The sequence below is a fragment of the Pan troglodytes genome, chromosome 17, assembly GCF_028858775.2.
Source record: "Pan troglodytes isolate AG18354 chromosome 17, NHGRI_mPanTro3-v2.0_pri, whole genome shotgun sequence".
NCBI lineage: Eukaryota > Metazoa > Chordata > Mammalia > Primates > Hominidae > Pan > Pan troglodytes.
The window spans coordinates 34,070,368-34,090,660 of NC_072415.2; the positions used below are offsets into that span (position 1 = coordinate 34,070,368).

Here is a 20,293-nt window from a genome sequence, read left to right on the forward strand (position 1 = left end):
ACTGATCATTTTATAAAATATTTTACTGTATGAACACTAGCATGCATATACACCACTGTCTCTCTAAACTTGGGCTGAAATCAGAGAACTGTGGGTATCTATTACGTCTCATTAATTCGGGACAATCTCTAGGACCAAGCCTTTAAGGGGATAAAAACATACTAATGTTATTAGACAGTATAAAACGGGTATGTTCAGCAAGTCCTGGGTCTTAATAAAAGTCTTTGTTTAAATTTAACTAAATTGCATCAACAGACTGGCAACATTGCCACTCATTCTTAATAAAACCAACTAGAAGATCAAATGGCCAGAAACTAAAATAGCAATGGAAGGCAGAGTCATAAAAGATGTATGATGAGAAAGGGCACATAGGATCAGTTTTAACAGGTAGTTCTGAATAACCTTTCTAAATCACCAACTAAAGGATTTATGTGACCCTCTAAGAACATGATTGCTAAGCCCATGTGCTCTGTTCCTACAATTATAGATGATTCTCTTAAATGGACAGAGGAAAAAGTGCTTAAGTTAAATGCTTTCTTTGAGGTGATACAGCAATATAAATCCCCTACACGGGGAAAAAGGAAGACAAGACATATATTTCTTTATGAATCCAAATGTACTTTATCGTAAAAACGCAGCAGTGACAACTGTCAGAGGCGATCCTACCTGTGTTTCTTGATGCCATTGGAGAGAGCATCTCCGCCACCACAGTCTTTTTCTTCGGACATTCTGTGTTTTCTACTGCCCAAATGCTCTCCTTCCTCTTCAAAGGAGTGTGCTGTCACTGCTTCCAATCTACTCAGGGACCTTTCGGACTCGGAATCTGTGGCAGAGCAGGTTCATAGTTAATGAATTGAACTTGGGTGTGAGGCTTCCGTAACAATGGATCCCTCCCTTCGTGCCTCAGGCTTTGAAACCTAAGCAGCCTACTTTGTCCCTCAACAATCCATCTGTTAACTACCTCCTCAGGGATTTCACAGAACCTGCACCTAATATAAGGCTGAAGTGGATTTATCAAACAGAGGTACACTTACACAAGCTTACAAGTAAACAGATCTTACATAGTAAAAGACATCTCCAAAGATTACTCAGTTCTTTACGAAATCATATTCAGTGGCTACCCCCAAAATTTCCACCTCTTTCTTCCCTCACAAAGCATCTTAAGTATAACTTCCAAAAAATTTTTAATTTTTAAAACTCATGTATAATGAAAAGGCTGTAGTAGCTAGCTGTCCTTATGAGAAGTTTAAATTACATCCAATACTGTAGACATAAAAGTAAAGTAATTTAAAAATACTTTAAAAAGGTCGGGTCGGTGGCTCACACCTGTAATCCCAGCACTATGGGAGGCTGGGGTGGGAGGACTGATTGAGGACAGGAGTTCAAGACCAGCCTGGGCAAGACAGCAAGACCTCATCTCTACAAAAAGTTTCAAAACAAAAAAATAACAGCCAGGTATGGTGGTGTGCACCTGTAGTCCCAGCTACTGGGGAGGCTGAGGCAGGAAGATCGCTTGAGGACAGGAGTTGAGAGACTGCAGTGAGCTATGATCACACCACTGCACTCCAGCCTGGGCAGAGTGAGACCCTGTCTCTATACAAAAATAAATAAAATACTTTTAAAAATACTTTTTCCAGGATGATAATATTTAAATTCTCAAGGACAAAAGCCCGAAGCAACCCTATAGTAATTGTCAGGCAGGCATTCTTAGGATGGAAAAGTCATATTTCCAATTGGCTATATATTCAGAGTGGTGCCATCTGCCAGTTTGGGAAGAAGACAACGCATTTTTGTACACGACAGTAGAGTTTTCAGGCACTTTCACATTCTTCATCTCTTTTGAGCATCACAAGGATGCTTTAGTGGAGGTGAGGTAGGACAATGTGGTTATTAACAAGCATGCTAATGGTCTCTCATGGCTTGTGAGTGGGCAAGACAGGATTTGAACCCACGTTTTCTGACTCCTTGTTTAATGTTTTATGTATTTTGGCTCAAAACAGCAGTCACTCAGTCTCCATCAAACTTTAAATGGCACCTGAGTTTTTTATTAAAATGGAAATTCACGATGACCTCCAACTTCCCATCTTAAGCAGAGGACAAGCCATTCCCTCATCCTCAGCTCTAGGAAAGGCTCTGATACACATTCCAGCAAACTTCCTATTTCAATAAATTTATCAACAATCTGCTAAATTTGTATTATAGCTAAACTGGTCAGGAAATAACAACGTTTTAGTGCTTTCTTTCTCCACTACTGCATTACATAATTCAGCAAAAATCACAGAACCTTACTGTTACCACATTAGGCTGACTCAGGAGAAAGACGGTTGGACCAGCCCAAGTGCAGGTTAGATAATGCACCTTCGGCTCTCAACGCTGGACCCTATAAATGATCTAAGTTACCTGCAGAAAGGCTTTTAATGTTGGGAAAGTTTTGTTTTCTGTAAATATAACTTTAGTAAAATTTCTGAAAATATAGTTTTGTTCTGTCCTATACCTTATAACAAAGAAACAGATTTTTTTTTTTTTTTTTGAGATGGAGTCTCACTCTGTCACCCAGGCTGGAGTGCAGTGGTGCAATCTCGGCTCACTGCAACCTCTGCCTCCCAAGTTCAAGCAATTCTCCTGCCTCAACCTCCCGAGTAGCTGGGACTACAGGCGTGCGCCACCATGCTCAGCTAATTTTTTGTATTTTTAGTAAAGACGGGGTTTCACCATGTTGGCCAGGCTGGTCTCAGACTCCTAACCTCAGGTGATCTGCCCACCTCAGCCTCCCAAAGTGCTGGGATTATAGGCATGAGCCACTGCGCCTGGCCAGAAACGGACATTTTAATAATACATTTAAAGAGACATTTATTTTTTCTTGTCAATTTTGGCAGAAGGAAACAAACTATCATTGAAAAAAAAATTAAAAACAACCTAAATAGTCAATAAGAGGGGGACAGTTGCCTGTCAGATGAAATAAGTTATTAACATTATGTTTACAAGAACAACTTAATGAAATAAAAGATTGTTTTTAACATACATAATGCTAAGACAAAAAAAAACCAGGATAATGCTTTGCAACTCTAAAATACAAGCAAAGAAATAATTTCTCTGCATTGAAGAAAGGCCAGTCTGGTTCAGGTAAACAGATGTCTGAAAACATGGGAGCAATACAATGACAGAAGTTTGTTTAGGGCACGTGCGGAAAGAGATCAGTTAGTTTTCTGGAGTAGGCACAGGGTTGTCAGGAAAGGCTGCAAAGGAGAGATGGCACAATGGCAAATTTCGAAACAGTGGAATTGGTGCTCGGGCGGAGGTGAGAGAGGTGCTCCAGGAGGCGGCAGGAACAAGACCTGCATCAGGGATGATAACAGCCGTCTTGGGGTGGTGGGGTGGGGGGTGGGTGTGGTTCCACTCCAACATTTTGAAGTTTGTTTCACTTGAGGAAAAAAATGTAAAAAGTCAAAATAATTTCGTCTGTACTGGTATTATTTAAGACACAGTATTAGTTTATGATTTAGAAGTCATGAAAATCATAAAGCAATGAAGCAAAATACCTCAAGCATTTATGCACAGGATTGTGCGTTTGCAATTTAAGAGACATCAATCATAAGGCAGGGACTTGCCCACCTAAAAAGAATTTTTTTTAGCAAAAGCAGACATAAACATTAAACAAGAAACAGTAAGAACTTCTATGAAGCAAAGATGGACTTCGCAGAACAAGATTTCAACTCAGTGACTACATAAAGATCTACGACCCACAAACTCATCAGTCACACTGAGAACCCCTGCGTGGGACCACTGCGCTGACCCCTAGGGATGCTCCATCAGATGACACTGCAGACCCTGTCCTCTGTGATTAGCAGCTCCTGACTCACCCCCTCTGTGCCCCCTCTTTGTCCTCACTCTTCTCCCTGTCTCCCTGTGCCTCCACCTCTTTTTTCCCCCTCCCCTCACCCCCCTCCTTACTCCTCCTCTATACCTTGCTCTCAAACCTCTCGCTATAATATAGTCAGGCTATCCCCACCCTTCCCCTAAAGGGCTATAAGAAAGGTCGCTAATTACTTCCACATTGCAAAGTCCAATGGTCATTTTTCAATTCTTATTTTGACTCATCCACCACATGTGATGCTGCTGAATTCATTCCTCCCTTCCTCATATCTTGCAAGGCCTGTGAAGTGTAGGAAGCATAAGATCTGGTCCCTGCGCATGGCCCAGCAGCGGGGAAGTGTTTTGTGAACAAACGAGTTCAGTAGATTTCTCTAGGTGATCAAAGGAGTCTGAATGGGGGCAGCGGGCTACAAAGGAGGCATCAGTCAACTTTACAGAGTGGAGAATGTTGTATCAGGAAAGAACTGTGGCTGATGATTGACCTGCGTTCGCTGACAAGGAGTAAGAGTGGGGATGAGGACAGTTACAATACAGGAGCTGTCCCAAGCAATAAGAACACCATGGCCAACACAGCGAGGAATGCAGTGTGCAGTGAGATGGCAGTGGAAGGCACAGAACGGGCGGACATGAGACTGTGAGTCAGTCTTAAAGCTGACTACATAGGATAAATAAAAAGCAAACACGGGCCGGGCGCAGTGGCTCACACCTGTAATCCCAGCACTTGGGGAGGCTGAGGTAGGTGTATCACTTGAGGTCAGGAGTTCAAGACCAGACTGGCCAACATGATGAAACCCTATCTCTACCAAAAATACAAAAATTAGCCAGGCATAGTGGCACTCCCCTGCAATCCCAGTTACTCGGAAGGCTGAGGCAGGAAGAACTGCTTGAACCCAGGAGGTGGAGGTTGCAGTGAGCTAACATTGAACCACTGTACTCCAGCCTGGGAGAGACAGTGAGACTCTGTCTCCAAAAAAAAAAAAAAAAAAAAAAAAAAGGTAGGTAGTGGGAAGAAATATAAAATGAAGCTACGGATGAGGTAGTCTCCCGATACATGTCATGAGGTTCTGTATACTCACTAGAGAGAAATCATAAACTCTGAGCTTTCTAGTTTCAAAGGCAAAGAAGTAAACATCAATTACACGATTTACAGTGCCTGTGAAATAAAAACTAGTTGCTTAAAAGCCAAAGCTCAGTGATTTCTAGTGCAATGAATAGAGAGATGTGGAATGTATACTGTGTGAAATAGTTTGGGCTTACTCTGTCAGTAACAGAGAACCATTCTTGAGAGATTATACCTTCAAAGCCTTGGTCACACCAATCTATCGCTAGTACAGCATCGTTTCATGTGGAGACTCACGGTTCTACAGATATTTAAGTTTAAACATGTTTAGCTCAATACCAAAGAGGGCATAGTCACTGTGGAGGTTGCTGATGAAAGTCAAAGCCTATCCATAGAAGTTATTTTCAAGTCTCCCTGTAAAACAAATCAGTGCTACATCTTGGTATCTATGAAGTGATAATTCAATCTTTTTTTTTTTTTTTTGGCTTTTTTTTTTTGAGACGAAGCCTCGCTCTGTCACCCAGGCTGGAGTGCAGTGGCACAATCTCGGCTCACTGCAACCTCTGCCTCCCCCACGCAAGCGATTCTTGTGCCCCAGCCTCCCAAGTACCTGGGACTATAAGCGCGCGCCACCATGCCCGGCTAATTTTTGTATTTTTAGTAGTGACAGGTTTCACCATGTTGGCCAGGCTGGTCTTGAACTCCTGGCCTCAGGTGATCCGCCCACCTTGGCCTCCCAAAGTGCTGGGATTACAGGCATGGGCCACCACGCCCCACCGATAATTCAATCATAAAATTCTGGGTTCTTCAATGTTCCCCCACATATAAACATCAAAATGTTAGTGGGAAATATATTAATGCCTTAGTAGAAAGCATGAAGGGAAGAGGTGCATCCTGCCTCCCATGTGCTGGTTGCAGTGCTCTCTTGCAGTAGGGTGAGGCCACGACACTCAGGCTTTCAGGACAAACAAGGGGAGGGAGGAGGGAGGAATGGGGAGTTGGTAATTAATGGGGATGGAGTTTCAGTTTGGGATGACAAAAAAGTTCTGGAGAGAGATGGTGGTGATGGTTGCATAGGAAAGTAAAGGTTCTTAATCCCACTGCATTGTACACTCAAAAAGGGTCACGTTGGAAAGTTTATGTTATGTATATTTTACAATAAAAACAACAACAAACAAACAAAAACCAGGCAAACACACAAAAACCTGTCCCTAAAAGCCAATGAGCTAGCTATCATGTTGGATGCACGGACTATATTCTGGTCTGGTTAACTCTTACCTCATTGCCAGGAAAACTGGTCGATTTTTCTAGAGCCATATTTTTTTAATGCAGCAGAAGGAAGGAAGGTATTTTTACAATATACATAGCTAGACTTCAGACAATGGCAGCCTGTCGTTATTCTTTTTATTTCCCACTCCATTTTCTCCTTAACAAACATATATGTTTCTATAACAGGCAAAACCACTCAAAAATTTTAGGAAACTTCTGACCCCTGAAAAACAGCATAAAAGATTTATGAAATAGCCCTACATTATTTACTGAACTTTTGATGAGCACTTAGGAAAATCTGTGCAGCCCTGAGTAATGACGGGAAATGGAATACTCTTGATAAGCACTTATTTGTGGGTGTGTTTACTCCCATCTAGTTCCAAAAGGATTCAGGTGACTCAGTCGATGATTATATTTTATAGGGAAACCATCAAGCCACGTGCAGTGGTGTGCACCTGTAGTCACAGCTGCTCGGCAGGCTGAGGTGGAGGATCACTTAAGCCCAGGAGTTTGAGACTGGGCAACAGAGCGAGACCCTGTCTCTCAAAAACATTAAGAAGTGTCAGAATAACACCTTGAAAAACATATATTTTACAAGATAAAATGCTCTAGTTTACAGAAGCATTGAAGGTGGACAGAATCTTTACCTGATTAGTTCCCCAATTAAAACAGCAGTATTAATAGAATTAAAATGTAAAATCCCACAAAGTTTGCTTTAATGTTATGGGTCGACAATGGCCCAGATCTTTAAAGTTCTTTTTGTTTGTTTGTTTGTTTGTTTTGAAACAGACTCTTGCTCTGGCACCCAGTCTGGAGTGCAGTGGCGTGATCTCAGTTCACTGCAACCTCCGCCTCCTGGAATCAAGCAATTCTCCTGCCTCAGCCTCCCTAGTAGCTGGAATTACAGGCGCCCACCACCATGCCCAGCATTTTTGTATTTTAGTATAGACGGGGTTTCACCATGTTGGCCAGGCTGGTCTTGAACTCCGGACCTCAAGTGATCCACCCACTTTGGCCTCTCAAAGTGCTAGGATTACAGGTGTAAGCCACTGCACCTGCTTTAAGATCTTTAAAGTTCTGTCCATGTTAGAACTCAGAATTATTTTAAACACATTCAGATTGAACACAGTCTCCTTTCTCATCAAAATAGCATGGAAGCCAATGAATGGCTATCACCGGGTTATGGTGACTTTAACTTTACTCTAGAATTAAGATCCTGACCGCTATGCTCCTTTTTGTAATTGAGTGAGAGAACTTTCCAAGAGTTGATTTGTTAATTTTTCCTACTATTAAAAGGCTGAAAGAAGAGGCCATAAAGTTCACAATATAAACATGCCAACAATTCTTGTAAGTTATCCTGATAAGCACTTTTTTATCCTGACCTTTGGAAACCAGCCTGAGAACAAATAGTACACAAAGCAGCAAGATGGGGAAGAACTGTGGATAACGTCCAAGTCACCCTTCCTCCTGTTACTGAAGGTAACAGAAAACAGCCAGGAAATGCACACATGCCTAATTTAATACCTTTATTGTTTACGGTTTCCCACGTACCAGGCATGTTCTGAAAATGTCCAAAGCAACCCAAGGTACAGCTTAAAATATCAGCGCCAAATTTTTATTTAGCCTTGAGGTACAACTGTATAAACTCAGAAATAGCACAGTAAATATGAAGAACACAAAGAAAGTAAACACAACCTAACACATTTAAAGTGAATCATAAACTGAAAACCAGGATGAGTCCAGAGGGGGCTGCCAAGAGACTGCTGCAATAATTTACTAAGGAAGTGACAAAAGCTTGAAACAGATTCTTGGCAGCAAGCAACAAGAGTCGGAGACATTCTAGACAGATCCTCTCTGAATGATGTCCAAGGTCAAAATTAGCCAAATGGTAGGGTATTGCTTGTGACAGAGTTTCTTAAAAGTACCGGCTCATCCCCAAGCAACTAAGTCCACTACTGTTTTCTACAACTTGTAACATCTGCACATGTAATGGAAGATGAGGAGTTATACAAACCGTAGTGTGTGGGCTACTGGAAATCTCACGTGGATCTATTTTGGGCTACCAAATCCAGAGCTTCCCAATTTGTCTTGTTTCTCAACATTATTTTTAGGAAGGTCACATTATGCATTAACTCTACAAAGAAAACAATTCTAGAACTAAAGGCCAGTTGCAGAATAATCCATAGTTAGAAAACAAAGTATTTTCATGTGACTTCGATGTAATAAGTCAACATTTACTAAGTACCTACCACACATCAGGTAAAGTGCAAGTTGCTGAAGCAGTTTGGAAAGATGAATGAGATATGGCTGGTGCCCTCCAAGTGTTCAAGATTTAAAAGATGTACTCTTACATCTGCTGAGAAATGCTAAAACTGGTTTCAGTTTCATGATATAACTATCTACTGGTTTTGCCCATCTACACTATCGGATTTTATGCATTATTCATGCACATTTCAACCAAAATAGCATTAAGGGGAACGCTTAGCAAGAAAGCCTTTCTAGAGCAACTGATCTCAACATGTTTCTCAAAAGGAAAATGAACACACAGTAAGAAAAGTAATGCATTCTGAACCTACAATATTCAAAGAGCAGGAATTTTCCGTGAAACTGCTCTCAGACTAGTTACTAAAGAAAAACCACCATGAAATTAGTTATTTAACCAGTAATAAGTGTTTCAAAAACAACTCCTTAGAACATTATGAGAGATTCCTAAAGTCATGTACCTTTAGTTTTCTCTCCTTTAACTAATTTTCATCTGCCCCCTCCCTGGTAGCAAGTATCCTATCTCCAACTTTATTGTAAACCCCTTGGGAACGAATGTCATTTTCTAATATCAATACTATCTCATCCCTCCTTCCTCCTTTGCTACCCATCCCCACTCTCCCCTACAGAATCCAAAGTGGTGAATATAGATGCATAAAATCACCATGCATTCCTGATTATCTTAGGCTCATTATTGAATAACAATATATTTTCAGGGAGGACAGAAACATCAATGACATTTCTTCAACAACCTGCATTCGACAAGCATTTAGAGAACTCTGATTCTGTGCTACGTACTTCAGGGATGTAAACAGATATGGTCCCTATTATATTTTTCTTTCTTTCTTTCTTTCTCTCTCTCTCTCTCTCTTTCTTTCTTTCAGACAGAGTCTCGCTCTGTTGCCCAGGATGGAGTGCAATGGCACGATCTCGGCTCACTGCAACCTCCGCCTCCCAGGTTCAAGCTATTCTCCTGCCTCAGCCTCCCAAGTAGCTGGGATTACAAGCATGTGCCACCATGCCCGGATAAAGTCTTTTGTATTTTTAGTAGAGGCAGGGTTTCACAATGTTGGCCAGGCTGGTCTCAAAACTCCTGGCCTCAAGTGATCCACTCGCCTTGGCCTCCCAAAGTGCTGGAATTACAGGTGTGAGCCTCTGCGGGGTCCTATTATCTTACAAACAAAACACAAGGAGGCTATAAAAGAGATGTAAACTGAAGGAAACACAAAAAAAGGAACTAATTCTGCCCGGAGGAGTCAGGAAAGGCTACCCAGGAGAAGAGGTATTTGAGAGCCTTGGTGGACAAAGTAGCAAAAAGAAAAAGCAACACTGATAGGGTAGAAATATATATGAAGAACCACTTTCTTCTTCTATAAAGCATTTCTATAAGCTTATTTGAAGAATACTTTATCCACAGTGGTTTCTCATGATATCTTTTTGTTTCAATGCGCATGAATGTCTAGCCCTTTTCCCAGGAAGTGCTCCCTTACAGCTATATCCGAAATTTCACTTGACATAACCATTTCATTCCTTAAACACACCCACTCCCACACCCACAATGAGGACAAAATGTGAGGCTTCATTAAACTTATCTCCTTTTAAATAAGTTTACACAATGGAATTTAATCAAATTTGTGGGGGAAAAAATCTGTGTGCTTTATGGAGTTTTATGAAATATTTCGTCACTGAGCTTACTGGAAAAATAATTTTCTCAAGCGATCCCAGGGGGGACGCCAGGGGGCTGGAAAAATTCCTCTCCTACACTGCTGGCTCTGCACCAAGGCTTGCTTCACCCACCTTATGAGTAGATTTCCATTGATCTTGCTTATCTGAAAAAGCTTAAAGGGATATGATAAAGGGAAACAGGAAACCACATGGACTTTAGATCTAATGAAGTTATCCCTTTATTTTAAAGTAACACGAGTTAACAACTTTTTAAAAGATTAAACATTTAGTGAAAATATTTTTTAAATCTTTTAAGAAAAGTAAGTTGAAAAATCTTTTTTTTCATACCTTCTCAATATCAGGATAGGCTTGATTTCATCTATCGTCATGATTTAGGTGTTAAAATTAAGCTTCAAATGAAGTGGAGGTTTGTATACTTTTCATTGCTCTTTTCTAACTGTGCATCCAACTGCCTGACATCACTACTGCATCTGAGGCCTGGAGGAGGCACTGGTATAGTAAGTGGAGGGAACAAGGGGACAAAGTGAGTGTGAAGAGGCAGTAGGGTCTGGATCATGTCGAGAGCCTTGAAGGTCCGTGAAGGCATCTGAGTTTCATTTTAAGTGCAACGAGAAACCACTGAAAAATTCTAGGTGAGGGAATGCGATGATGTGATTGTCAACAAAGGATCACCATGGATGGTGTGTACGGGATGAACATCAGCAGGCCAAGGCTGGAAGCACCAAGATCAGTTAAGAGGCTAGAGGAAAGCAGGTGCAGTGCGGGTCACCATAATGAGAGCTAATATCTGCCAGCCCCTTAGTGTGCCTGGCACTGTTTTAAGTACATTACAAATATGTATTAGTTAATTCTTTGCAATGATCCTATGACCCATTTGCAGATGAAGAAATGAGGCAGAGGAAAGTGAAGTAACTTTCCCAAGAGTAGGGGAATTGGTAGAGCTTTGACTAAGCAAGAGCCTTCAGCTTGAGTACCTATACTTTTAACTGCTACCCTCCATTAGTAAAACACAGATGAATTCAAGATATGATTTGAAGGCAGAATGGCCAGGCCTTGATTCTATGTCTCACGGAAATGTCACGAATCACTCCTAGTTTCTGGCTTTAGGAGATGAAGAGGTGCCATTTACAAAAATGAGGCCAATTCCAGGAGAAATAGTATCTGGGAGGAAGAGCAAGCATTCATTTTTTATACATAAAGCTGACAGCTGAATATGTAAGTCTCTAGCAAGAGATCAAGGCTGGAGATATAAATTTGGGGACTGTGGCAGTCAGCACAAGGGCTTCCCCAAGACGTCCATGTCCTTATCTCTGGAACCTGTGAATATGTTACCTTTCGTTAATAAAAGGGACTTTGCAGATATGATTAAGTTACGTATATTGAGATGGGGAGATTATACTGGATCATCTGAGTAGGTCCAACGTAATGCCATAGGTCTTTATAAAAGGGAAGGAGCAAGGCCAGAGTCACAGGCAGTCAGAGAGAGACTTCCAGATGGAGGATGGGGCCTTGAGCCAGGGAATGCAGGCAGGTCCCTAGAAGCTAGCAAAGGCAAGGCAACAGTCTCTTCTAGAGCCTTTAGAAGAAACACAGCCCTGTGGACACCTTGATGTTGGAACTTCTCACCACCAACTGTAACAGAATATATTTGCATTGTCTACTAAGCCACTAAGTTTGTGGTGATCTATTGCAGTAGCAATAGCAGACTAATACAGGAATTTCAAGTTAGTATTTAGTTATACAATATTGAAAGTGTAGGTGAAGGAAGCAATAACTAAACAAAAGTCTCCTTGAGAAGTCACAAGGAGACGGGTACCAGAACAAATGAGGAAGAGATGGCCTTAATGAGGGGGGACCATTTGTTCTCTTGTAATAGAGTGAAGGAGGAAATGGGGATGGAGGCTGGTGTGTAGAGACTACAGCGGGAAGATGAACTCATTCCCATATGATGGCTTTGATGATTTCAATGAATTGGGTGGCTAGGTCAACAGCAAGTCAGCACTTGACAGGGCATCTGACTCTTCATTTTAATGCAGTTTCTACACTGTGCCAAATTATTCCAAGATTTTTAGTAGGAAATAGGAGTAGCCACAGAAGGGCTACTGTGTTCATGCAAGTGTAACAAAACTCAGGTGTGCTATTCAAGGCAAGGAGAATATGCTTGGCACCTGACCCTTGCTCCATTTCCTATAGCCATGGCAGGATGTGCTGATGAGCTCAGGCATTTGGACTGAGCCTCAGGATCGTTCTCAACACAGCAATCCACAAAGCAGCAGATACTGCAAAACAATCTGAACTGGCGCTTGAGATGAAATGTATTTGCCAATCCTGATCTAGGGACTATGGTTCTTTTTCTCTCTTCCTCCCGGAGGAGATGACTATTAAAATATTACTGAGAAACAGAAAGATAGTGGCTGCTAGATGTCTATCAAGAAGAGAAGGATTAAGGAAACTGTGACATAATTATATCATGGACTTTCATGCAACCTTGAAAAAGAGTGGGCTAGAGCTTATAACACTGACAGTAAAGATTTCTAAGACAAGTTGTCAGGAAAAAGCAAGTCCAGGGCAATTACACTGCTCCTTCCATTCATGACTTAAAAAAAAAATCTATATATATACACAAGCACATATATATGTGATGCTCAAAAAAGGTCTGTAAGAGAGTATATCCGGCTGTTAATCAGAACCTCTGAGGAGGAGGAGGAGTGCATGATTAACTGGGATAACAGGTGAAGAGAATTTCACTGGGTTCTCACATACTTTTATATGGAATTATTTAGAACAAACATGGGGTTCTTAAATAAAATTTTTTAAAGGTTTTTTTTTTGTTTGAGACAGGGTCTCATTCTGTTGCCCCCAGGCTGGAATGCAATGGCACCATTACAGCTCACTGCAACCTCTACTTCCTGGGCTTAAGCGATCCTCCCACCTCAGCCTTCTGAGCAGCTGGGATTACAGGCATGCATCACCACGCCTGGCTAATTTTTGTATTTTCAGTAGAGATGGGGTTTCACCATGTTGCCCAGGCTGGTCTCGAACTTCTGGGCTCAAGACGTCCTCCTGCCTTGGCCTCCCAAAGTGCTAGGATTACAGGTGCTCAGCCACCATGCCTGGTCATGAAGTTTTATTTTTAAAAAAGAATATATAACATGAGCAACTGAAGTATCTGGGCTCTTTTATATTCCAAACTCTATGCATTTAGACCTAGCATCCCTCTTGTAATTTTCCTTTTTGGATGCTCCCCATAGAAGAAGCGCCACTGGACCTGGCACAAGGTGGACGTGTAATAAATGTCAGCAGTCTTAAGTGTCACTCATTCTCCCTCCGACCTCCCTCAGACAGGCTAAATACTTCCCTTGCCTTGTCACTCATTCCATCGATCTCAAATCCTACCTTCTCTTCCCAACGTGAGTCACTCTGTTCATAAATCCCTTATTTAATTGACAACCCGTCATCATTATAATCTTCTTTGTCCAATTGTTCCCAAATCTGGCTATGAAAATTACTTCTTCCCTTTCTTTTACTTCTATCAAACCTCTATTAATAATGTTCCTATTTGTCTTAATCGATCAATCACTTCCCCGTCAATCTACATTCTACCAACATCATTTTCTATGTACTGTATTATCATACCATTTTCTTTAACTTCCTTAACCTAATCTTCAGTTCTCATCTCTCCTATCTCTCACCATGCTTCCTCTCTTTCCTGTCCTGTTATGAATTTGATCCTTCACTTCCAATACACCAAGATTTCTTGCATCTGTGATCAAGTGTTGTGAAACTCAGTAACTGTATATGCTCACCTATTATATATGCATTTCATTTTCTCCCATACAACAATTAATTTTTCTCAGTCCCACTGATCATCAACCACCCCCTTCCGTGTTCCTTTCCCTTCTCCCACCCACACCTGCCTCAAAAAATTTGAAAGTAAATTCCAAAAAGGTCAAAACTACTTAGCAGTACCTCCTCTCATCCTCGAATCTCCACGTGCATTCCCCATTTTTTAGCACTGAGTATCACCAGGCACTGTTCTAACCACTATCTAAACAGAGAAACTCATTTAGTCATCACACGACCTATTGAAATGGACACTATAATTATCCCATTTTAAATATGCGGAAACTATGAACAGAGAGGTCATGGAACATGCCCCAGGTCACACAGCTGGCTAGTGACAGAAGCTCTGGAGTCCATGCTCCTTGCAGAAATGCTATGCCGCCCTTTAGCGTGTGTTTCTGAGGCAAAGTTAAACACCTCCTCTTCTCTGCTCCAGACACACGGTGGTCTCACCTCTACTGTGGCACTTAGCATACTGTGCTATCACCAAGCACTTGTGCTTGGTTACCTGTATTCTTTATATAAAGACCTCTTTGAAGACAGAAACTGTCTGTCTGTCTCTCCTTACAATATGTGCTAATGCCTGGCACTAGGAAATGGTCACCCAGTAAAGGACAAATCAAATGTGGGCAGTTTTAACAGCACTCTAACCTAGCCTAGAATACATCTTCAGTATAGGCAGAGACTGTGATGAATTTCATTCCACACTTTCAGACACCAGCCTTAATAACATGACACACAAAAAATCTGGGGAGCTATACTGATACATCGCTATCTGTTTATTCCAGGAAACGACAGGTGACATCTGCTCTAAGGTGGTGGACTCAAGGGGACATTGCTCATTTAGGTGGTGGACTCTAAATCACCAACAATGCAGAGGGAAGGATCCCAGAGTTACCTGACAGCGCATCATAGAACTCGTCCTCGCTAAGGATGCTGGCGGGTGGAGAGCCTTTCACCAGAGACTGCTCTAATTCATGATGTTCAGTGGCCAGCGTCTCCAGTGCTTCTGACAAGATTTTGTTTTTTTCTTGCTCTTGTTCCAATTTAAAATTCCTCACCTAGAAGAAAACAGATATACAGAAAAGACTTCAGAGTGACAGGAGACACAGACTTACTCAGAGGATGTGAAAATTAATTGCTTTTGATCCAGTTCAATTGCAACATCAGAAATGAAAACAGTCGTGTCACATGCACATGGATGAATGAGCAAAATTATTAAACTAATTTTGTTCTTCCCATGGGGCCTTTTCTGGCAACAGCTTAGCTAATGAAAATAGATTCAGAACTAGCAAATAAATTCAGCTCAAATGATCAGGATCCTGGTATAAGACATCAGTCAATTCAGAAATCATACAATTCTTTTTAAACATAAAGAATATTTCTCTCTCAACATTAAGTACACAGTTTCAGCAAGTCTTGGAACAAAAATTTTAAAAAAATTCTAAATATTAAAAAGCAAACTACATCAAAGCATAAAATATAATCCCTCAGTTTACTCCCAAAATAGTTGGTAATAGTTGGTATATCAAATGAAGGGAAACAGGTTGCCTGGTAATGACTATAAACATTCTATTTTTCATTTTTCTCTTTTTTTTTTTTTTTTGAGACGGAGCCTCATTTTGTCGCCTAAGCTGGAGTGCAGTGGTGCGATCTCGACTCTGAAACCTCCGCCTCTTGGGTTCAAGCTATTCTCATGCCTCTGCCTCCTGAGTAGCTGGGATTACAGGTGTGCACCACCACACCTGGCTAATTTTGGTATTTTTAGTAGAGATGGGGTTTCACCATGTTGGCCAGGCTGGTCTTGAACTCAGCCCCTCAAGTGATCTGCCCGCCTGGGCCTCCCAAAGTGCTGGGATTACAGGCCTGAGCCACCATGCCTGGCCTATTTTTCATTTTCCAATTCCATATTTTGGTTTCAACTCCACATTTTACCTTTAACTTAGTATAGTAAAAAAGTCAAAAGATTATCAAAAAGGCAAAGCCTGGTTTGATTTTTTTACTGTTTGAAGTTACAATCTATTCCTCCTATCTAATGCAGGAGTATCTGAACCTTTTGGTTGACCAAAACCCTCTAGAATTCAAGTCACCTAATCCTTATAAAATAGCATGTACTGGATTTGATAGGGACAGTTTTGCCTATTTTCATATCAGTAGTCCGGAAATCACTACTATTCCTTAATCTTGCTGGATTTCTGGAGCCAATGTGCACTATAGACAGACAGGAGGCAGAAAAGCAGGGATCCACTGGTAGGTCGCAGCAGCGTCTTCTCAGAAGTCTCTTGTTCGTTAGTTTCCTCTCCTATAAAATAAGAGGTTTCTGCTATCACCTAATAATCTAATCAGAAGTCTTCAACATAGTGGTCTTCAAACTACTTTTTTTTTCTACTTTAGCAGCGGAACCTATTTCTCAACTGTAATCCCAACATATAAAATAGATGTTTTCGAAAGCAGTTGTGCACTGGGTGACACTGAATGAAGCAGAAGCCCCACTCCTTTCACTTTCCCTTCCCTCCCAGAGGTCCCCTCTAGGGCCCAAACCCAGGTGGTATCCCAACAGTTTGAAAAACACATGGTACTGGTACCAAAACAGATACACAGACCAATGGAACACAACAGAGGCCTGAGAAATAACACCACACGTCTACCACCATCTGATCTTTGACAAACCTGACAAAAACAAGCAATGGGGAAAGGATTCCCTATTTAATAAATAGTGTTGGGAAAACTGGCTAGCCATATGCAGAAAACTGAAACTGGACCCCTTCCTTACACCTTATACAAAAATTGACTCAAGATGGATTAAAGACTGAAATGTAAGACCTAAAACCATAAAAACCCTAGAAGAAAACCTAGGCAATACCATTCAGGACATAGGCATGGGCAAGGACTTCATGTCTAAAATACCAAAAGCAATGGCAACAAAAGCCAAAATGGACAAATGGGATCTAATTAAACTAAAGAGCTTCTGCACAGCAAAAGAAACTTACCGTCAGAGTGAAGAGGCAACCTACAGAACGGGAGAAAATTTTTGCAATCTATCCATCTGACAAAGGGCTAATATCCAGAATCTTAAACAAATGAACTTAAACAAATTTACAAGAAAAAAAAAACAACCCCATCAAAAAGTGGGTGAAGGATATGAAGAGACACTTCTCAAAAGAAGGCGTTTATGCAGCCAACAAACATGAAAAAAAGCTCATCATCACTGGTAATCAGAGAAATGCAAATCAAAACCACAATGAGATACCATCTTATGCCAGTTAGAATGGCGATTATTAAAGAGTCAGAAAACAACAGATGCTAGAGAGCATGTGGAGAAACAGGAACGCTTTTACTCTGTTGGTGGGAGTGTAAACTAGTTCAACCATTGTGGAAGACAGTGTGGCGATTCCTCAAGGATCTAGAACCAGAAATACCATCTGACCCAGCAATCCCATTACTGGGTATATACCCAAAGGAGTATAAATCATTCTCCTATAAAGACACATGCACACATATGTTTACTGCAGCACTATTCACAATAGCAAAGACTTGGAACCAACCCAAATGCCCATCAGTGATAGACTGGATTAAGAAAATGTGGCACATATACACCATGGAATACTACGCAGCCATAAAAAAGAATGAGTTCATGTCCTTTGCAGGAACATGGATGAAGCTGGAAATCATCATTCTCAGCAAACTAACACAGGAATAGAAAATCAAACACCGAATGTTCTCACTCTTAAGTGGGAGTTGAACAATGAGAACATATGGACACAGGGAGGGGAACATCACACACTGGGGCCTGTTGGGGGGTGGGGGGCAAGGAGAGGGAGAGCATTAGGAGAAATACCTAACGCAGATGACAGGTTGATGGGTGCAGCAAACCACCATGGCACATGTATACCATGGCACATATATATATATATATGCAGAACACTGCATGTTCTGCATATATATCCCAGAACTTTAAGTATAATTAAAACAAACAAACAAACAAACAAACAAAAAAGATTCAGTTAGGGGGTAAAAAAAAAAAAAAAGAAAGAAAGAAAAGAAAAGCACTGGATGGAGTGACATCCAAAACCTCCTCTAGGTCACACTTTCTATCTCGAGGTTTTGGGAACTGTGGCCCCTCTCACAAATCCTGCATTACTCACTGCCAAATCTAACCCTTTTACCTCTTGACACTCCCTCTCCCACGCTCCTCCCCACAGCCCCCAAGGATGAAGGCTCTTCTCTGTTCTGTGGCCCTGAGTTCCTGCCAGCTGCACATCAGGTACAACACTCTAAGGTCTTAGACATAGCTTAAGATACAGTTTTACTGAAATGTTAAGTCTATAGCAGAAACAAGGTTAAACCCAAGTTCCAGTCCTCAGGCACTTTAGTGTTTATCAATACAGCAGGCGGATTATTATTATTACAGCTGTGATAATGAAATAAAAATCGCAATAAATGGTAAGCAATCAAGATCAGAAGAGACATGAAAAATTGAAAAACAAATTACTCATGTAATTACAATTTTTAGAAAATCTGAAAAATACTTGCAAATATTCCTATAATCTAAATTGTATCTCCAGAAGAGGAAATAAGCATACTAAGGCTAGAGTCAACTTAAAAAAATAAATAAAAAGCTGTCCTACTTCCATCAGATGGGTTAAACACTTCATTTCTCTATTATATAAACAAGGACTACATGAGGCGGGCAGATCACTTGACTTCGAGACCAGCCTGGCCAACACAGCGAAACCCCGTCTCTACTGAAAATACAAAATAAGCCGGGGGCAGTGGCAGGAGACTGTAATCTCAACTACAGAAGGCTGAGGCAGAAGAATCGCTTGAACCCGGAGGTGGAGGTTGCAGTGAGCTGAGATCACGCCGTCGCACTCCAGCCTGAGCAACAGGCGAGATTCCGTCTCAAAAACATAAAAAATAAAAAATAAACAAGGACTACAAAATTGAGCAATGTCCAAAATGATCCTTTCTTTGAAAAGATCTCTCAGCACTGTTATATTTGTAGATTCTAAAATCAACACTGCAAGAAAATCCAAATTCTTCACCCCTGCCTACCCCATCTCTTTCCCCTTTTTAGCTTTTCCAATATCAAAATGTAAATTTGCTGTTGACACCATATCTTTAAATATAAGAATTAACTAAAGTATCCTATTTAACGAGTACATACATTTTAATACCTAAATTCATCTAGATTTCAGCAAAGTAGCAAGATAAATGATAGAGGCCCATAAATATCCAGTCCCCTCAAAAAAATCTTATTCAAAATGCAATCTACCCGTTACCCACCTAAAATAAGCACCACTTAGCTGCTACCGCATTCACATCTGTTCTCACTTGTTCTTGAGAGACAGTAAAAGGGGTTGGAAACAGGACAGGAAGAGACTGAGGCTCTAACCACATTCTATTTCTTACTTTGTTTTCATCTTTCAATTGATCTGAGTGTACTTTTATTAGTTTCAAGCCTAACAGGATTTTCTGCACTGAAGATACCTTATTATAAAATAGCCACAAAATGGCAATTTCTCCTGTCATGTAAGTGATGTATACGAGAGAGTAACTACACATCACAGAAAATGCACTGGTAATGAGTTTTCTTGTTACTTTAGAGAAACATCTGAAAGCATGCTTAAGTGCCATTAGTACTTTTTGGTCAGAAGGATCACTGAAACGATGTAATTCCAGATCCTCTACAGTCTCCACATTTCAGAACACCTTAGGGGAAATCCTGCACTAAAAAATTGGTGTAGAACTGCTAAAAAAGATATGCAAAGTGCAACTTCATAAAATATTCACCTTACTTTTGAGCTGTTTCCAAATTCTTAGTTGCAAGCTTAGAAACTATGGTGTAACAGAAACAGTGCCTTCTGCGCAATCTCTTAATGTCTTTGTAATTCCAGGTACAAGGCTTCACTTCTATTATGTATCAATATGTGAATATTGATTACTAGATTTTTTAAATTCTCAAACAATAATCATCACCCTAGTTATTACTAAAAGAATAAATAACTTCCTTCACAGAACTAGTGGGTCCCAACAGATATGTTTATAATTATTAGATTATAATTGTATATGTGTTTATACATTAGAACTTTTCTAGAATAAGGCTGAAATTTTACCTTTCAAATTCGCATATGGAATATACACCCTCAGTCCAATGACTTTCCCATGACAAAAATCAACATACATTCAAGTTAACAAAAATGTTGCACTTTTTATTAAGAAAAGCTTAAGGACTGAACCACCATACGCTTAACAGTAAACATACGCATTGATCTGTGTCTGTAGCCCCTTAAAATACAA

The 20,293-nt window shown here is 40.6% G+C and overlaps 1 protein-coding gene across 7 annotated transcripts in view; it reads right to left on the bottom strand.

The window, feature by feature from the left end:
* OSBPL1A (oxysterol binding protein like 1A) overlaps positions 1 to 20,293 on the bottom strand; it is a 233,095-nt gene that overhangs the window by 61,256 nt on the left and 151,546 nt on the right. For 6 of the 7 annotated variants that reach the window (XM_009433810.5, XM_063796042.1, XM_054672214.2 and 3 more), the window contains 2 exons: positions 14,892 to 15,054; positions 667 to 823 (listed from right to left, as the gene is read on the bottom strand). In XM_009433810.5, coding sequence (XP_009432085.4) covers positions 667 to 823; positions 14,892 to 15,054 — 320 coding nt within the window. Of the gene's footprint in view, positions 1 to 666; positions 824 to 14,891; positions 15,055 to 20,293 lie in introns of those variants that run through there. The other variant, XM_054672215.2, reaches the window with a different exon arrangement.